Raw genomic sequence first — 17,397 nt, 5'->3', positions numbered from 1 at the left:
TTAATGGCAAATCTTAACTTAAATCTACTAAACCATCTGGTGGAGTAATTACTAATAGAAAAGGTAATTTTTAGTACCTGCTTTGCCATTTCTTTCCTTTTTTTCTCTTCTCTTTTCTCTTCTTTCCTTCTCTGAATCTCATGAAGGATCTCAAGTTGCTGAAATAAATCATATTGTTATCATGTCTCAGAAATCTAAGCAAGATAAGTACAATTTAAGAAACATGAAAAAAATTTATTTTGAAAAGTTCCATAATTAATGTCATCTCCTAAGAAGACTGAAACTTGACGTGCCGTTAGTCTTCAGTGCATGGAGATCTATTTCCTTGGTCTTTCCCTCCCCATGAAGGGGAGCTGCTACATCCATCACAGAGCAAGCAAATCAGGAACAATAACCACTTGAATAAATTGCTCAGAAACTTAGAAGCTGCTGCGACCGATCAATTCCCCACCACGAGATTCCACCAGTCAGCGTTCACCACCCCCCAGACGGCGTGAAGTCTAAGGAACACACGCTTATCTGCAGAGCTGTGGAACAGAACCCTTCTAAATGAAGGACAGTGAGAGGCAGTGACCATATATGGAATGGAACTCAATAAACAGACATTGTTAAGATAGAGGATAAATAAGATAAAATACAAAGAGTTGATTAAAAAACTTATGAAATAAATAATTCAGTAAGTCTGTTTCAAAAAATTTTTAAATGGGGTTATGAGGGAAAAAATAAAATTTTCAAAATGACAGTTAAATGCCACTTCAGTATTCTGAGTATTAATTGTTTCAACCCATCTTCTTTTCTAATGAGCCATTTTCTGGAGGATATCTTTTAGGCTGCTTTTTTTTTTTTTAAAAACAGAAGTCATCTTTTATAAAAAACTGTGACCTGCTTATAACCACCATGCATCTCTCTACTGCTTTTAGGTCACCTGTGGTTTTCAGTCTTTGGAGACTGTAGCATGGCAAAACCAAAAGAATAATGGTGCTAAAAAGATGAGTTTTTTGTGTCAGGAAGCAGCCTGAGATCATTACAAGCCCAGCATAACTTCTCCAAAGCAATCCAACCAGCTGTCTTTAATACATTTAATTCTTGGCCCATCTTTTTATCCATTCACAATGTCTGTTCAAGGTGGATGAACTGGCTGTGCTCAAGTGACTGCTCATCTAGCTACATGTTGCAGTCTAGTCAAAAGGCATTCTTTCACCATTTGATTCTTTCTTTATGGGTCATGAAGCTAAACTTGTTTCAGTGGTCATACATTGGAGGCATTCATAGGCAACAAGTAACAATATTTCATGGAATCCTTGGTCATCTTGGGTTGCTGTCCTTATGATGAATGTAAGCAAAAAGACAAAGGCAGCTCATGAGCCAATGTTTGTCACAGAAGACGAGGCAATAGAGGAATTCTATGACAATCTGACAATCTCCTCTAAACCAAGTCAAAATATAATATTCAGCAAATTCCATATGAAGGCAAACATAGGAGAGGATAGTGAAAAACACTTTTGAAAATATGGTTCAAGATGAAGAAACAATGAGGCCAAAAGATTGTGTACTACACAGAAGACTCTCAGGTATATATAATGAATATTTTCTTCCAGAAGAGAATTGAAAGAGGAACACTAAATAACAACACAAAAAATAAAACTGAGTATATCTATCAATCAATCAATCAACAAGCATTTTAAAAAAATCTGCTATGTGCCAGGTGCTCGGCCAGGCACTGGAAATCCAAGGACAGCTGCAGAACTTTTCAAGGAGCTTTATTCTATAAAAATAACAGCGAGCATTTACAGAGCACATTAAGGTCTGCAAAGAGCTTTATGCACATTATTTCATTTGATCCTCCCACTCTATCAAGAGAGACAATGTGTACACATATAAGTATAAAAAATAAATATAAGACAAGACAATTTGGGGAGAGGGGCGCTAGCCGCTGGAGGGAAGAACCACACGTCCTGTGGAAGGTGCTTTGAGTTTAGCTTTAAAGGAAACAAGGGATTCTACGCAGTATTAGTGAGGAAGGAGCATGTTTCTGGCACAGGGAAATAGCTTGTGCAAAGACAGAAATGGCCGCTAGAACGTCATGTGTGAGAAACAATAGGAAGGCCAGTCTTGCTGGACCAAACTGCAGAAAGTAGACTAATGAATAATCAATCTGAACAGGTAGGCTGGACTAAGGTTGTGAAAGGCTTTAAATGCCAAACATAATTTATATTTGATCCTATAGGCAATAGGGAACCATGGAAGTTTGTTGTGTTGGGCAGAGTAACATGGCCAAATAAGTGCTTTAGGAATGTGACTTGGTTTATGGGTGGAGAATGGTTTATGAAGTATAAGCGACTTGAGGTGGAAAGACCACTTAGGAAATTACTACAATAGGGTAAATGAGAGTAATGAGGCCTGAATTAGAATAAAACCATATGAGACATGCTAATGATGTAGAATTAACAAGATTTGCCAACAACAGCTATGTGTAATGAGTGAGGAATCCAAGATAACTCTGAAATTACATACCTAGGTGACCAGAAAGTGGTACCCTTAATAGAAACAGGAATGTTCAGAGAAGGGTTGGATTTGGGCAGGAGGGGGCGGTATTAAAGATAATGAGTTCTGCTTTGAACATGCAGAGTTGAGAAGTCAGCAGGGGATCCAGTCCAAAAGGTCCAACAGACAGTGACAAAAGACGAAAGTTCAGCTGAGAAATTAGGACTGGATATATAGATCTGGAATTCATCTGCATAGAAAAAACTGAATATATGAATTAATGAGGTTACAAAGAGAACATGTAAAAAGAGGATCCAAGAGAGAGCCTTGGAGGTACACTCACAATTAGGTGGCAGGTTGCAGATGATGGTCCAGCAAAAGAGACGGAAAAGATTTAGTGAGATAGGAGAACAGAGGGAGAGAGAGAGAGAAAGGGAGAGAGACGGAGAGAGAGAGAGAGAGGGAGAGAGGCGGAGAGAGAGAGAGGGAGAGAGAGGGAGAGGAGAGAGAGAGAGAGAGAGAGAGAGAGAGAGAGAGAGAGAGAGAGAGAGAGAGAGAGAGAGAGAGAGAAGTACCATGAAAACCTGGAAGGGAAAGAGTATTCAGGAGAAAAGACTGGTCTGGAATGTCATGCTGTAGAGGACTCAAGCAAACAATGGCAGAGAAGAGGTCAACAGAATAGTTAATAAAAGATATTGGTAATGCAGCAGAAAGTGGTATCAGCTGAGTGTTGAGGAAAGAAACCAAAGTGAAAGGGGCTGATAAGTGAGAGGAGAAGAAATGGAGGCAATGAATATAAAAGCAACTTTTTCCTCAAGGTTTGACTATAAACAAGAGGTAAGATAAGGATGATAGCTTGAGGGTCGAGGGAGGCCTGGAAATGTTTTTAGGTAACAGGAGGCAGGTCCAAAGAGAGAGAATGAAGATTAGGAAGACAGAAGAGATCATTGTGGGGACAATTTGCTAAAGTAGAAGGGTAGAGATGGGATCAAGGGTACACAGAGAGGGCGGGTCTGGGCAAGGACCCAAGAAGTAGAGAATGGGGGATGATGCCAAGGTGTAGGTTAGGGGAGTTCTCCATGAATGGTCTCTATTTTCTCAATACAATATGAGGTGAAGTACCTTAACAGAGGGGAAAAAAAATTATAAGTAGGGAAGTAATTTCTGAATCAGCCATCATTGTGTAGTTAGATCATAACTAGTCTGAATGATGAAAAAGAAAAAAACATGAAAAAAGATAATGTAGACAACTACAACCATTTTCACCTGATGAAGTCAGTAAGATATTGATGTAAAAAAAATGAATAAAGGAAAAGACATTGTAGACTATCACTACATTCTACATTAACGGACAGAAAACAATAATTACAATTAGGTCAAAGGAACACAGATGTCCTCGCCCAGCAAACATTTCAACATGTTAAGTGGAGAGAGAGTGCAGCCAATAGTAATACCAGTTTACAATAAAAACTCATTTATAAAACATTAAAGAGGATGCTAATAGACTGCAGGCAATCCTAGCTCATAGTTATCAATAACAGTAAAGAGAAAACGGACTGTAGAAGAATTTGAGCTGAGACCCAACTAGGCTAGGACATCCTAAGCACAAGTGAAACTCAAACAAAACAAAACAAAAAAATAATAAATGGGTGAAAAATGAAACAAATATGCTAATTTTTTTTAAACAACATAATTCTTTTACTTCTAAAGAGAGGGATTGAGCCCAGGGGTTGGGGCCCCTGGAAGGGGTTAAGGGAGAGGGTCAGTTGCCATGTACAAGAATGACAAAGAGACTGAGGGAACTCAAGACCAGGACATCGGTCATCACTGCTAAGACCAGCAGCTCCATCCAGCTGCCCTGGGAGAAGAGGTGGACAAAAACCTCCAGGAGGAAGGCTTTGCAGTGCTCATTCCAAGGAGGAGAATCAGTGGGGCTGGAAGTTTCATGGCAGGTCATATCGAGTGAACATTCACACTAGGGCAGAGACCGCGATGTAGTGGACTAGGATGTTGGAATCAATGCGCATCTGGATGTATTTCCAATCGAACTGAAATCCCTGGGCCCCAACCCAGAGAGGGATACAGTGGGACATGATGAGTTCTGCTGTGGCCCAGCCCAGGGCTACCACCATAGCCTTGTACTCGCCCTTCCCCATGTTCCAAGACATGATGAGGTGGAGGCCCAGAAGGTCACCCAGGTTTACAGTTGCCTTCATGAATTTCCCTATGAAATCACAGATACCAGCTCCAGCTTCCCATGAGGGAAAGGTGGTCGTGAGAAATGGCATCTTGCACAGCTGCACAAACAGATAGGTGGCTCCTGCCTGCACACATTTCCAGAAGGCATTGTACTCTGACAGGCCATTGCACTTGTATGTGATGAAGTAGGGAAAGTATGCCAAGGCCAAACAGTTCCCAAAGTGGAACAGGGTCATGGGGGGCTTTCAGTCAGCCCTTGTGGCACCTGAGCACAAGCAGCCCTGGATCACTGGGCACTTCTCTAGGACTCCCTGCACATGCCTGCTGTTTTAATGAAGATCTATTTTCATCATTTATGACAATACAACTACAATCATATACATATGGCTTCTCACCTCAGTCCATGATGTGCTAAATTATGAAGGAGAGATAAGACTTAGAATGATTCTGAGAAACACAGTTGGGCTAGACCAAGATGGTTGTACTGGAGGCAATAGAATTTTGAAGGCATCAGGGGACCAATTTTCAATGTACTTAAAAGTGGGAAGACATCAAATAGTAGGGAAAAATCATGTGGTACATTACTACCATCCTCTAGATGTTTCTGTTTCAGAAGGTACCATGCTTACTATATAAACCCCTATATCCTTGAGAAAAGCTCAAGGTCCTTAAATCATCAGTCAATAGCAGAGGCAAATGAAACACTTATTATTATTATTATTATTTGCCAGGCCTAGAGGCCTGTGTGGGCTACCCGAGTCTTCTTAGCTCACCTCCGAGGTCTTCGGTTGGCCAAAACTGGATGCTCATATGAGAGAAAGGACGTTCCAGAGTCGAACAAGGGTTGAGCTTTATTTCAGGGTCTAGTTACAAGTGCAGGGAGGTCTTCCTTAGGAGGAAGAGGGGGAGATTTCCTAAGGAGGCTAGGATCTTAAGGGATTGGAAGTAGAAGTACAAGCGGGGAGAGAGGGGGAGGGGAGAGAGGAAAGAAGAAAGCGGAGCCTACTGTCCTCTTGGCTCCTTACGTGCTAAGAGAGCTTTCAGGCTTCCTCAATCCTACTTAACCTTCAGCCACACAGTTTGCATCTCAATACCGTGCTGTTAGATAACAATAGTGTGCCCAGATTCGGGACCATCTCGAGGGCGGGGAGATCTCTCTCCCATCACGTTTCTCACGGGAAGAGGCGGAAATACCCGAGCTAGCTCGGTTCACCTCGATCCCCTGCCGTTTCCTGGGAGGGTCTCGTGAGAGCTCTAAGATTTAGAAGCTCCCACCTTTACCCGCCCGAGACTGTCCACACGGATTTGAACTTCCAATCCCAACAATTATTAGCATGCTTTTAAAAACAAAACTTGACTTTCAGAACAGTGTCCTTAATATACCACAATTGTTTGTACATTTGTTTTTAAATGAATTAATAAAGATTTTTCTAAGGGATGGGGGAAAGAGTGTTCCTTGATAATTTCTTGAAAGATGATGTCTAGGCTCTTTTTTTGATCATGACTTTCAGGTAGTCCAATAATTTTTAAATTATCTCTCTTGAATCTATTTTCCAGGTCAGCGGTTTTTCCAAGGAGATATTTCAAGTCATCTATTTTTTTCTATGTCATCGATTTGGCTCTGTTTTATAATTTCTTGATTTCTCATAGGGGGAAGCTAGGTGGTGCAGTAGATAGAGCACCAGTGCAGGAGTCAGGAGGACCTGAGTTCAAATCTCACCTCAGACACTTGACACTCACTAGCTGTGTGACCTTGGACAAGTCACTTAACCCCAATTGCCTCATCCTAGGTCATCTCCAGTCATCCTGATGAATATCTGGTCACTGGATTCAGATGGCTCTGGAGAAGTGAGGCTGGTGACCTGCATAGCCCTCCCTCACTCAAAACAAAGGCAAGTGCAAGTCATATCATCATTTCTTTGATGGCATGGTCTTCTTTGGCAACGAATGATGAACACACACATATCATGATTTCTCATAAAGTCATTAGCTTCCATTTGCTCCATTCTAATTTTTAAGGAACTATTTTCTTCAGTGAGCTTTTGGACCTTCTTTTCCATCTGGCCAATTCTGCTTTTTAGGGCATTCTTCTTCTCATTGGCTTTTTGGACCTCTTTCGCCATTTGGGTTAGTTTATTTTTTACGGTGTTACTTTCTTCAGCATTTTTTGGGGGTCTCCTTTAGCAAGCTGTTGACTTGTTTTTCATGATTTTCTTACATCATTCTCATTTCTCTTCCCAATTTTTTACCTACTTCTCTTACTTGATTTTCAAAATCCTTTTTGAGCTCTTCCATGGCCTGAGACCAATTCATATTTTTCTTGGAGCCTTTGGATAGAGGAGCTTTGACTTTGTTGTCTTCTTCTGGTTGTATGTTTTGATATTCTTTGTCACCAAAGTAAGATTTTATAGTCTGAATTTTTTTATGCTCTTTGCTCATTTTCTCAGTCAAATACTTGGCTTTCTAACTCTTTATTAAGGTAGGACTCTACTTCAAGTATGACTCAAACTTCAGGGGTTTTGTGCAGCTGTTTTCAGTAATATTTCTAAGGGCCTGTAAATTTCCAGTTCTTCTAAAGTTGTATGATCAAAGGGGAGGTGTTTACTCCTTTCCTGGTCTGTGCTCTGGACTGTAAGTGACCACAAATATTCTTTTCTGCCTTGGAACTGTGAGAAGGATTCCCTCTCCATTGCAGTCACAAGCTCTGCCATACCAGTGCTATTCCTTGCCCCAGGCCCAGCACCCAGGACTGCAACCCAGATTCAAGCACTGGCAAGGCAAGAGAATCCTGCCTCAGCACCAGCAAAGAGATCCCTGCAATTCTCCTGTGATCAGCTTCTCCATCTCCACACCATCTGTGGGCTGGAGCTCTGGAAGCAGCCACAGTTGTAGCCTCCACTACCCCAGGGTTGGGGCTGGACTGTGCTCCTCTCTCACCCAGCTCTAGAGTTTTCCCACTGACCTTGTATGCTGTCTTTGGTGTTTGTGGGCCAAAAAGTCTGGAAATTGCCATAGCTGCCAATGATTCAATCCCCTGAGGCCTGCTCTGCCCCTCTATGCTGGACTGTGCTCCACTCCCAGCTTGGTGTAAAAGACCCTTCCTGTCTGTCTTGGGCTGGAGATTTGTTTCACTCCATCATTCTGTGGGTTCTGCAGCTCTAGATTTTGTTTAGAGTAATTTTTTACAGGTATTTGGAAGGGTTTGAGGGAGAACTCAAGCAAGTCCCTGCTTTTACTTTGCCATCTTGGCTCCACCCCTGGAGGAAGGAGTGATGTGAATAATTCACACATTTACTCTACTGGCTATTTCAGAGAATTGGTGGGCCAGGTCATTCACCAAATGAGCAGTTACTGCTGTGGGTCCACTCCTCCTGGGTTAGCTCAACCTTACTGTAGACAATCTGTGGCTAGGGTGAGAATGGAAAGTTACTTTAACAGGTATGATGATGATGGTGACCAGTAAATTCCCATGAAATTGGCCAGATTCAGAAAGACTTTAGCAAGTATGAATGAGCTGCTACAGCTGAGCGAGAAGTTGGTGGGTGGGGTGGGAGGGGGATGGCTACTTAGTACTGAGGGAATGCCAGGGAACCTAATCCTATCATGTCTGCCCCTGCCCCTGACGTACAACCCACCAGACTCCATGCTCCCTAACAACAGGTGAGAGAGAACCTCTCTTACCACTTGCTCCTCTTTTTGCTTTGCTTCTAACAGCCGCTGTTGCTCCTCTTGGGCCTGTCTTTCCTGCAGCTTTTGATGATTTTTTAGCATTTCTTCATGAAAAGACTTAGAGGGTGGCTTGTTATGTTCACTGAGGAATGACTGCACATAGTCTGCCAGTTCAAATATCATCACCTACAAATTTGAACCAAAATGAAACTCAATTAGCATAGAATGCAAAGCAGTGGCTCAAATGGCATAATTCAAAATGGTAAACGATAACAACAACAAAAAGATACAATGTACCACTTACTGGATAACATTCTGATAGGATACTTTCTGAAATACAGTTCTAATGTATTAAGCAAGAAACAAATTATGTCAGCCAACCAACATTTTAAAAATTGTTGCTACTAAGACAAATTACTACTAGTATATACTAATAGTACTTTCCAAGCACTTAATTTATTGACCTTTTCTGTATAACAAAATTAAAAGAAAGACTTTTAAAAAAAGGTTTCATGAAATTAGAACATTTTGTTTTGAAACACCACTTAGTTACCAATAAATACCACCATCATCTGTCTAATGTAGTCATAGTGACTGCCACTGACAATACCAGTAACTTTCTAATACTTTAGTCTGTTAGTAGAAAGAAAGGGTGCTTTCACTTTAGTAATTTGGAACTGACACTGTCCACTGGATTTGACTTGAATTTTAACTCTTTTTAGAGTATTGTTTTTTTAATGTGCACACGGGTCCTAGGAGTTTTGTTTTTTTTTAAATAACCAGAAGACGTCTACATCTTCCAGTGCAGCAATGCCTCCTTTGTAGGAAATAAACACTGTTAATAAATATCAGAACGGTCATCTGCTTTACTAGATGACCTAAGACACTGAAAATATTCTGTAGGTGTAGGCTGGTACCAAAAGACCTCACTTTCTGCCTGCTGGTCAATAACAATAACAAGGCCAACAGGAAGGCAGATCAGATATTTCAAAAGGATTTAATTTTCAGTGCTGATGAGGTCTTTACAGACTTAAGAAAAAAGGATCCTTGTTCCCTCAAGTGACTACTAAGCCAATGTGTTGCCAAACAGATGCCTACAGATCTTCTTTGAGCTGGTGAGTTAGTAGAATTGTAAAGCATTCTGAGAGTCCTTGTGGAAGAGAAAAAGAATGGTGAGAATACATCTTTTATAAGAGAGATACGGGAATCTATTTCAGGCTTTCGTTTCCCTTGTTTCTACTGAAATAAAACACTTTAAACATGTTCTTTCTACATTTCAAAGACTTCTAAAGGAACATACTAGCCTGGGCTGTGTCAGTAAATTCTGTCATATACAAAATTCTAGAAATCAGGAGAGCTAGTGGGCACCCACTTCCACTTTCTCACAGAGAGTAAGATACAAAAAAATCAGTTATGTTGGGGTATCCATAAAAGATACTGTTTCTTTTTAAAAGTCTTTTGTAAAATATACTTAGCAGCAGTACTAATAAATATTGGAAAGTGGTAAGATCTAAGAAATGCTGCAGAAGCAACCTTTCTAGCAAGTCAAAAAGAGATGATTTCTTAAAGAGAAGGAATCTAGCACCTGAGAAACAAACTTGTTGACGGTTGTGAGGTAAACATGAGAGTAAAGAGAAGAAATCACCTCTGTTTAAATACATCTTTAAAGAGATTTTAAAAGAGGTAAAGGGCAAGGTTAACAGTTGATGATTTCAATTATGTCAGACTTTGTAAAATAGCATCTCATATTCAATATTTTGGTATTCACATACTAATTACATAATGTTTCATTATTTAATAAAGAGACTTCATTGTGGCTACTCTTGTTTTAAGAAGCTGCAATTTAGTGATTGAATCTCACTCTCAGCCACAGAAATACAGGACCATAAAACTTTACCCTATTCCACAAAGTAGCAATGTTAAGTATACTGCAGGATAAATTCAGCCATTGTTAAAGTGACTAGCTTTGTGACAGCAGTCCAATTCAGTTAGTTCTGGCATAGCCTGGAATGTTGATTATCCAGATTTATTCCAGACCACGGGGGCAATGAGGCACAAGACCTGGGTTAAAAACCTGCCTCTGACACTTATTTAATGTGTTAACTATGGGCAAGTCACAGAGCCTCTCAGTGCCTCCAGGCAACTCTCCAATAAAATAAATCAGCCTAACCTTCCCAATTTGTACCCCCAAATCCAAACACACACACATACACACACACACACACACACACACACACACACACACACACACACACACACATCTCATTACCTGGGGTGAGGGGGCAGAAGGTGCACGAGGAGAACAACAACAATTCTCTAAAAGTACACTACTCTCAAGGATTTTCTTCTGAAACCACAAGGCATTATGAGACTATGGTCCAATTTATAAATACATCTCAACAAATTTGTACCATATTATCTGAGAGGTAGTGTGATGCGAATGGTTTGGAGTCAGAGGCCCTGAGTTAGAATCTCAGCACTACCACTATTATCCATGTGCTTTTGGGCAAGTTATTTAACCTGTTTGGGTTTCCTTATCTATTTAATTTTCAGTGCTGATGAGGTCTTTACAGACTTAAGAAAAAAGGATCCTTGTTCCCTCAAGTGACTACTAAGCCAATGTGTTGCCAAACAGATGCCTACAGATCTTCTTTATATCCTTATCTCAGTTTCCTTATCTATAAAATGAGGGGATTAGACTAGAAGGTCTCTAAGGTCTCTTCATCTGATCTCATAAATTCTCTTTTTCCATCAGCAAAATGCACAGGCTGAGTAAACCAAGTTGACAAGTTCAATTGATAACGGGAGTGTCCTAGTCCTCTGGGACTACTATTTCTGGGAAAACTGATACTATTATGAAACACTTTCTTCTACCTCCTTTTTCAACTTAGTTCTTCACCTAACTCATAAAAGTGCACCATATTGCAAGAAATAGAGTCCTGTCGAGCATAGGGTGTTATGCAGAAAAAACTTCAAGCTGTACTGACAAAAATGTAGACTGTGGTCCAATGTATTTGTTTCTTAATAAATACACAGGTTATAACAGCAGAGGGTTTCTCCACTACTCAGAGGATTTCTATTCCATTCATTCAAAATTATTTCAAAAACCAAGTCATCAAACACTTTTATAGCAAACCTGGTCCAATTGCTCACAAGCATAAGCACTTCAATCTTCAACACCTTTTTTTTAGCGGGTTTACTATTGGATGAAGGATCAGGCTTAATACTAAGAAAATTCTCATTAACACATGAATATAAATTGGTTTGAATAATTCATTTTTAAATAATTCCCGCTGAACATTCCTCATGAAGTCAAAGGCACAATGACAAATAATCCTACAATATAACAGAAGTCTTGAAGTCAGATTCTTCTCTGGAACATTAACTATTTACTCAAAACAAATGCCTTTTCAGTCAACATGCTGAAAAATAAGACCTCTTTTGAACTGAAACCACTATTACAACTAAAAAAAGAGGCATTTAAGGATGCTGAATTATGTTCCTAGCACCAAGGTCACGTTAACTATGTGAAAGGATTATTAGAACTGCCAAGCTGTGAAACATTTATTTATCTTAAGGCTTTTGTTCTGTTGCTTTTTAAAAAAAATCTCAGTGATAGTTTTCTTCACAAATAATTACCAACATTATGCTTACTGGAATATTAGGGAGGCAATGTAATACAGTGGAATAAGCTGGAATCAGAGGACCTGGCTTCATATCTCACCAGTGATGTTTACCACCTTTGATCTTGGAGAAGTCATGCAAGTCTACTTCAGCAATCTTTCTTTCATCTCGCCCCTCCTTTTCACTCACTGTGACCACCCTAGTTCAGGCTTTCGTTACGTTTTGTCTCCTAACTGGCCTTCCCCTGTCTACAGTCTTAACTCCTTCCAAACCATCATTTGCACTACGGCTTAAATAATCTTTCTAATGCACCATCCTGATTATGTCATTCTCCTATCCAAAATTCTGCAGGGGTCCCCAGATGCCTACCAAATAAAGAATAAACTCTTGATTATGACATTCAGAGCTTTCTAACGTATGGAACTAACTTACTTGTCAAATTTCATCTCATATTTCTCCTCTTTATATAGTTCATGTTCTAAACAAATATGGTTGTTTTCCATCTAATTCTCATTCTGTACTGCAGCTACATGTGTGTATGCATACACTCTTCCTTCATATCTGTCTACTGAAGTTCCTCTCCTCTTTCAAAACCCAACTCAGGGGCTGCCACTTGGTCTCCAAAACCCTCCTTGACTTCTCCCACCAGCTCAAAGTGATCTCTTCCGATTCTGATTTGTCAGAGCAATTCTTTGCACTTATCACAATCTATACCACAATTACCTATGTATATATAATTTCTCCCTATTATAAGGTCCTTGAAACCAGGGTCCTTGTCATATTTTTGTATTCCCCAGTGCCTAGCATAGTGCCTTATATATAGGAAGTACTGAAGAAACATTTTAAATTATACTGAATTACTTTCCCAGATGTTTATTTATAGCCTGTGGGCTCCTAATTTTCAAATCAGCGAACACTGAAAAGTTCATAATGGAAATTTACTTCTTATTGAATGTAAATGTCACATCAGATTTCAAGTCAAATCTAACTTGATTAAAATATGCAAATGATAAGACTCACCAAAGTAAACTTTTGCCTTACCATATATAGAAGCACTTGGAATTAGGGGTAGGCATCATGCTTCAGTTATGAAGGATATTTCCTACTGTAAAGCACCGAGAGTTCTGATGCTGCTCTTATACTAGTCTTCACTGACTTACTGGAATAACCTTCAGTTTCTAATCAGTCAATCCTTATTGGAATAGTCTTTTCTAGTTACTATTCAAAATATGCATTTTAAACTCAGGATGATATAACACGCACACACATATGCATATATATAACGAGAAAACATCCTACCACTGTAATTTACTCATGATTAAATCCTATTTAAAATATCATAAAATTTTACTCATTCAAACTTCAATGGTTCAGAAAAAATAAAACAAAGGTATAATTTTTATAAAGAGATGTTTGCTAAATAAAAAGAAAGCAAGATTTCAAAGAAAACGCTTTAAGTATTTGCAACAGTTTTTAAATTTTACATGCACGTAATTGGTGAGCTTGTTATCAATGATTTTGTTCTATACATTAAAATAGTTTTATGGATTACTATATAATGAGATTATTGTATAATTACTGTATAAAAGCTGAAACAGTATTAGGAGTCAGAATTCCTGGGCTCTAGGCCTAGTGCTGTCATTAAGTGGTTGCAGAACCTTGGGAAAGTCATCTTACCTCTGTACCTTAGGTTCACCATCTATAAAGCAGGAGTTGAACTTAATAACCTCCAAAGTATCTCCTAGCTCTAATATTCTGTTTCCTTTTTTTCTAAAAGAAATACCCATTAATTTAGATTTATTAAAAAAAAAAAAAAAGTAGACCAACAAAAATGAGAACAGAATTGGTGACAAATAGGAATGGCATTTTATACAGTAACCAAATATACGTTCAACAAAAGTGCCCATAACGACATGTCTTCTTTTCTGCCTAGGAAAGCTGATTTGTCATCCCGCTGCACTGAATAAAGAAATACTGAATGTCCTTGCATTCAGGGCAATGCCCTTAAGAGCTCGCTTAAATAGATAAGGTTTGAATATCTGTACCTGATTTAGAAATGCTTTTGACTACTACTCATTTCCTTTTCAAAGTTGTCCCCTTTTCAATATTTTTTCATTTCTTCTGATTATATATGTAGAAAATACAATAAAATGCTAATATATTTCAAAAAACTGTGAATCTTTTCTATCTTTAAAAAAGGAATACATCTTCAGGTTAAGGGTAAAAGCCTCAAGGGAAAGTCAGCATGACAACATCTGAAACATGAGCACAAATCCAAGCATCTAGAGAGATTCCCATGGGTGAATCTTCAATTTGATGCAAGAGTCCTGCGTAACAAGAAAAAGCTAATGAAATAATTATTTAGATCCTATTTTCTCATCAGAAATGTCCTACAGTAAGACATCATTTACCTGATCTGCCGCTGCAGCATTCAAATGCAACTTGCAGTCACAAAATTTTAAAGCTAGAATGGATCTCAGAGATCAACTTCTGCTTAACTATGTTATAACCTATGCATTAAACAACTTTGTCATTTTATTTATCCTTTAGTTAACTTACACAATAAAGTTGCCTTTAACAAGTGAGACTTTGAGGCCTAACGTTTTTCCAGTTTATTAGCTTATTAGCTTATAGTTATTTCTCCTCCTTTATGAATAGTATAACAAGGTCCTCCAGGATCTATCACTAGAAAGAAGTTAAGAGGTTTCTGGACTTCTTGTTTACCACATCCCCAGAAACCACCTGGGTTTTACCCTCCACAGTCCTGTGGCCAAGGCACATTTTCAGAAGACTAAATATGTGAACCTTTATGCTCAGGCAGCTGCTGAGGAAGTCATTACTGGATTTCTTTTGGTAAAAACCCATTATTGGAAGGGATTTCAGAGGTCATTTAGTCCAACCTGTCCTTGAACAAGACTCTTCTACATAGCTGACAAGTAGCCATCCAATTTGGAACCCTTTAGTGATGAGGACCATACTACGTACGTACAGATAGGCCATTTTCCTTTTGGACAGTTCTAATTATTAACATTTAATTCCTCAAAGTCTAATGTGACTCTTTAAAACTTTCACTTCATAATGCTGACAATGCTCTTAGTCGGGCTCTTGGTAGCTAAAAACAGGATCATAGATTTAGAACTGAAAGCGTCCTTAGATTCCATCTAGTCTGACCTCTTCATTTTACACATGAGAACAGTGAGGCCTGAGACCAGGCAGGTAGTAACCATGTGTAGCAAAATTTGAACTCAGTTGCTCTGATTGCAGAACAAGCACTCTGCTTTCTGCAATGCCTCCCTAAAGCTGAACCAGATGTTCTCTTCCATATGAAGACAGCTGTTCCATCTCCTAGAAATTCTTCTCTTCTTTAAGCTTGCTGTTCTTCAGCCATTTTTCAGTCATGTCTGACTTCATGATTTGGGTTTTTCTTGGCAACTTCTTTAAGCTAAACCTCTTTAGCTCCTTCGATTGATCCCCTTATGTCTTGAACTTAAAGCTCTCCACCATTCTTGCTGATGTGCTCTGCACATTCTCTGGCATATTCCTTTTTATCATTAAAATGGGGCATCCAGAACAGAACAGAATACTGGAGTGGGGTCTGCTGGGGAAAGGGCACAGCAGCCCCCTACCTTCCTTAATCTTGGACCCTGTACTTTTCTTAAAGCAACCTAACATGGCATTTATTTTCTGGGCTATCATATACTGTTGACTCCTACTGAACTTGCCTGCCCATCAAAACTTCCAGATTTTTGTCTAGCTATACCTGCCTGCCCTTGTATTATATTAGTCAAGTATAGAAGTGGCATTGGAGTCTGTTACAAGTAACTAAGAAGGGAAGGTGTTATGAAATACTCTTCCTTCACTGTTCATGGAAGTTAAATATGATTATTACTACAATGTATATATTATGTTGAAAACTATAAGGTTTTGGGTAAATACTGGTTTGTTGGAGGTGTGGTCCATGCCTCAAAAATGTGAAACCTAGGGAAATGAAACAGGTAGAGAGCACAGCAAGTCTAAGACAAACCAGCAATGTCTGATTCAGACCACTTGCTGTTCTCCTGTCCAGTCTCACAAATGTGTGAGATTAATGGCAGAGAGAGGAGCAAGGAGCACACCAGGTTTGAGGCACTTGCAGCTGCCCAGAGTGAGTACTGAGTCATTTCTTTTTCCTCCTTAGGCTAAGATTGAGGTAGTAGGGAGATGGGTTTAGGGCTGATTAGGACTGGAAGCAAAGACATTTGTGAAGTGAAGTCAGTGCTGGGGGTGCCTTGCCCTGAATGTGCCCCCTCTCCCCCTCCCCAATGAAGAAAATCCTGAAAAATCAAGATTTTTCAGTGTTTAAGTGATAACTAAGATTTTGTTGTGGCAGGATAGAAGTTAATTGCATATCTAATATACTAATATGCCAACTGTAGCATCATTCACTGACCAAAAAAGATCTCAATGTGAACCTGTTTAGTAGATGATGTCTCTAAGGTTGACTGGTCAACTTTACATCACAAGTGTTAATGACTGTGCTTTAGGGTTTAACCACAGGATATTTGAAACTAAAAACTTAGGGATAAATTGGACCTAAGGGACACAGAAAAAACTTTTACGTCAAAGGTAAAAGTGATTCCCACCAAATGCTAGATGAAACATCTGTTGTGAGTTTTTGATGGCACCGATTATAAATTTTACAAAAAAAATTTTTTTTAAATCTTACCTCTCCACAATGTTCTTTGGCTAATTTTTCCAGGTTGGCCTTTAGCGAACTAACACTTTCATTTGATAAACCTTTTGCATTCTTCAGCTCTATTTCAGGGACACTGGAAAACAAAAGGCTTATTTCAGAATTCAGTATGTGCTGTATTGATATCACTAAGTTAATAATACACACTCAATACATACTCTTCAACAGTTCAATAAGAACCAGACATCTTTATCACTATTATCATTTATTATCACATAAATCTCAATAATCTCTAGTATACAGTTAAAAATGATAAAAAAAAAAGTTGTCTCACAAGACAACTCCAACGTATGCAATGATCAATATTATATTATCAGAATCTTGCAAGAAAGTGGGCTGAATACACATGATTTAACCTATAAGTCACGGTCAATTGCAGGACAAAAAAGCATCAGGTGCCAGCAGGCATTGAAGTGCCCACTCAGTTCCTTGCAGGGATCTGCAAGCCAAAAGTAGCAGGTTTAAGGGAGAAGAATCCTACTCTGTTCCACTCTGTGAGCCTGTTGTGCTTTAGCAAGTCCTTGTAACTTGGATCCACATTCAGTCATTTCATAAAAAATAAATATAACTGGGTACAAGTGCTAGAGGATATAAAAGTTTAGATAATCTCTGCCCTCGTGGAACTTACAATCCAATAGAGGAAACAGGACAAATAGAGATGACTATTCACTCAACTACGTGAATTCCAA

General features: G+C 39.1%; 1 protein-coding gene and 1 pseudogene across 3 annotated transcripts in view; both read right to left on the bottom strand.

Annotated features, from left to right (window-relative positions):
- The window catches only part of EIF2AK4 (eukaryotic translation initiation factor 2 alpha kinase 4), a 106,913-nt gene that overhangs the window by 80,125 nt on the left and 9,391 nt on the right, over positions 1-17,397 (bottom strand). For 2 of the 3 annotated variants that reach the window (XM_072622554.1, XM_072622553.1), the window contains exons 3-5: positions 16,682-16,784; positions 8,365-8,538; positions 78-158 (exon numbers count right to left, since the gene is read on the bottom strand). In XM_072622554.1, coding sequence (XP_072478655.1) covers positions 78-158; positions 8,365-8,538; positions 16,682-16,784 — 358 coding nt within the window. Of the gene's footprint in view, positions 1-77; positions 159-8,364; positions 8,539-16,681; positions 16,785-17,397 lie in introns of those variants that run through there. The other variant, XM_072622555.1, reaches the window with a different exon arrangement.
- Positions 4,181-5,007, bottom strand: LOC140513159 (BOS complex subunit TMEM147-like; annotated as a pseudogene).

This window comes from Notamacropus eugenii, chromosome 7 (assembly GCF_028372415.1).
Source record: "Notamacropus eugenii isolate mMacEug1 chromosome 7, mMacEug1.pri_v2, whole genome shotgun sequence".
Classification (NCBI taxonomy): domain Eukaryota; kingdom Metazoa; phylum Chordata; class Mammalia; order Diprotodontia; family Macropodidae; genus Notamacropus; species Notamacropus eugenii.
The sequence above is the reverse complement of the archived record's forward strand: the minus strand, read 5'-3'. Positions and strand labels throughout refer to the sequence as shown.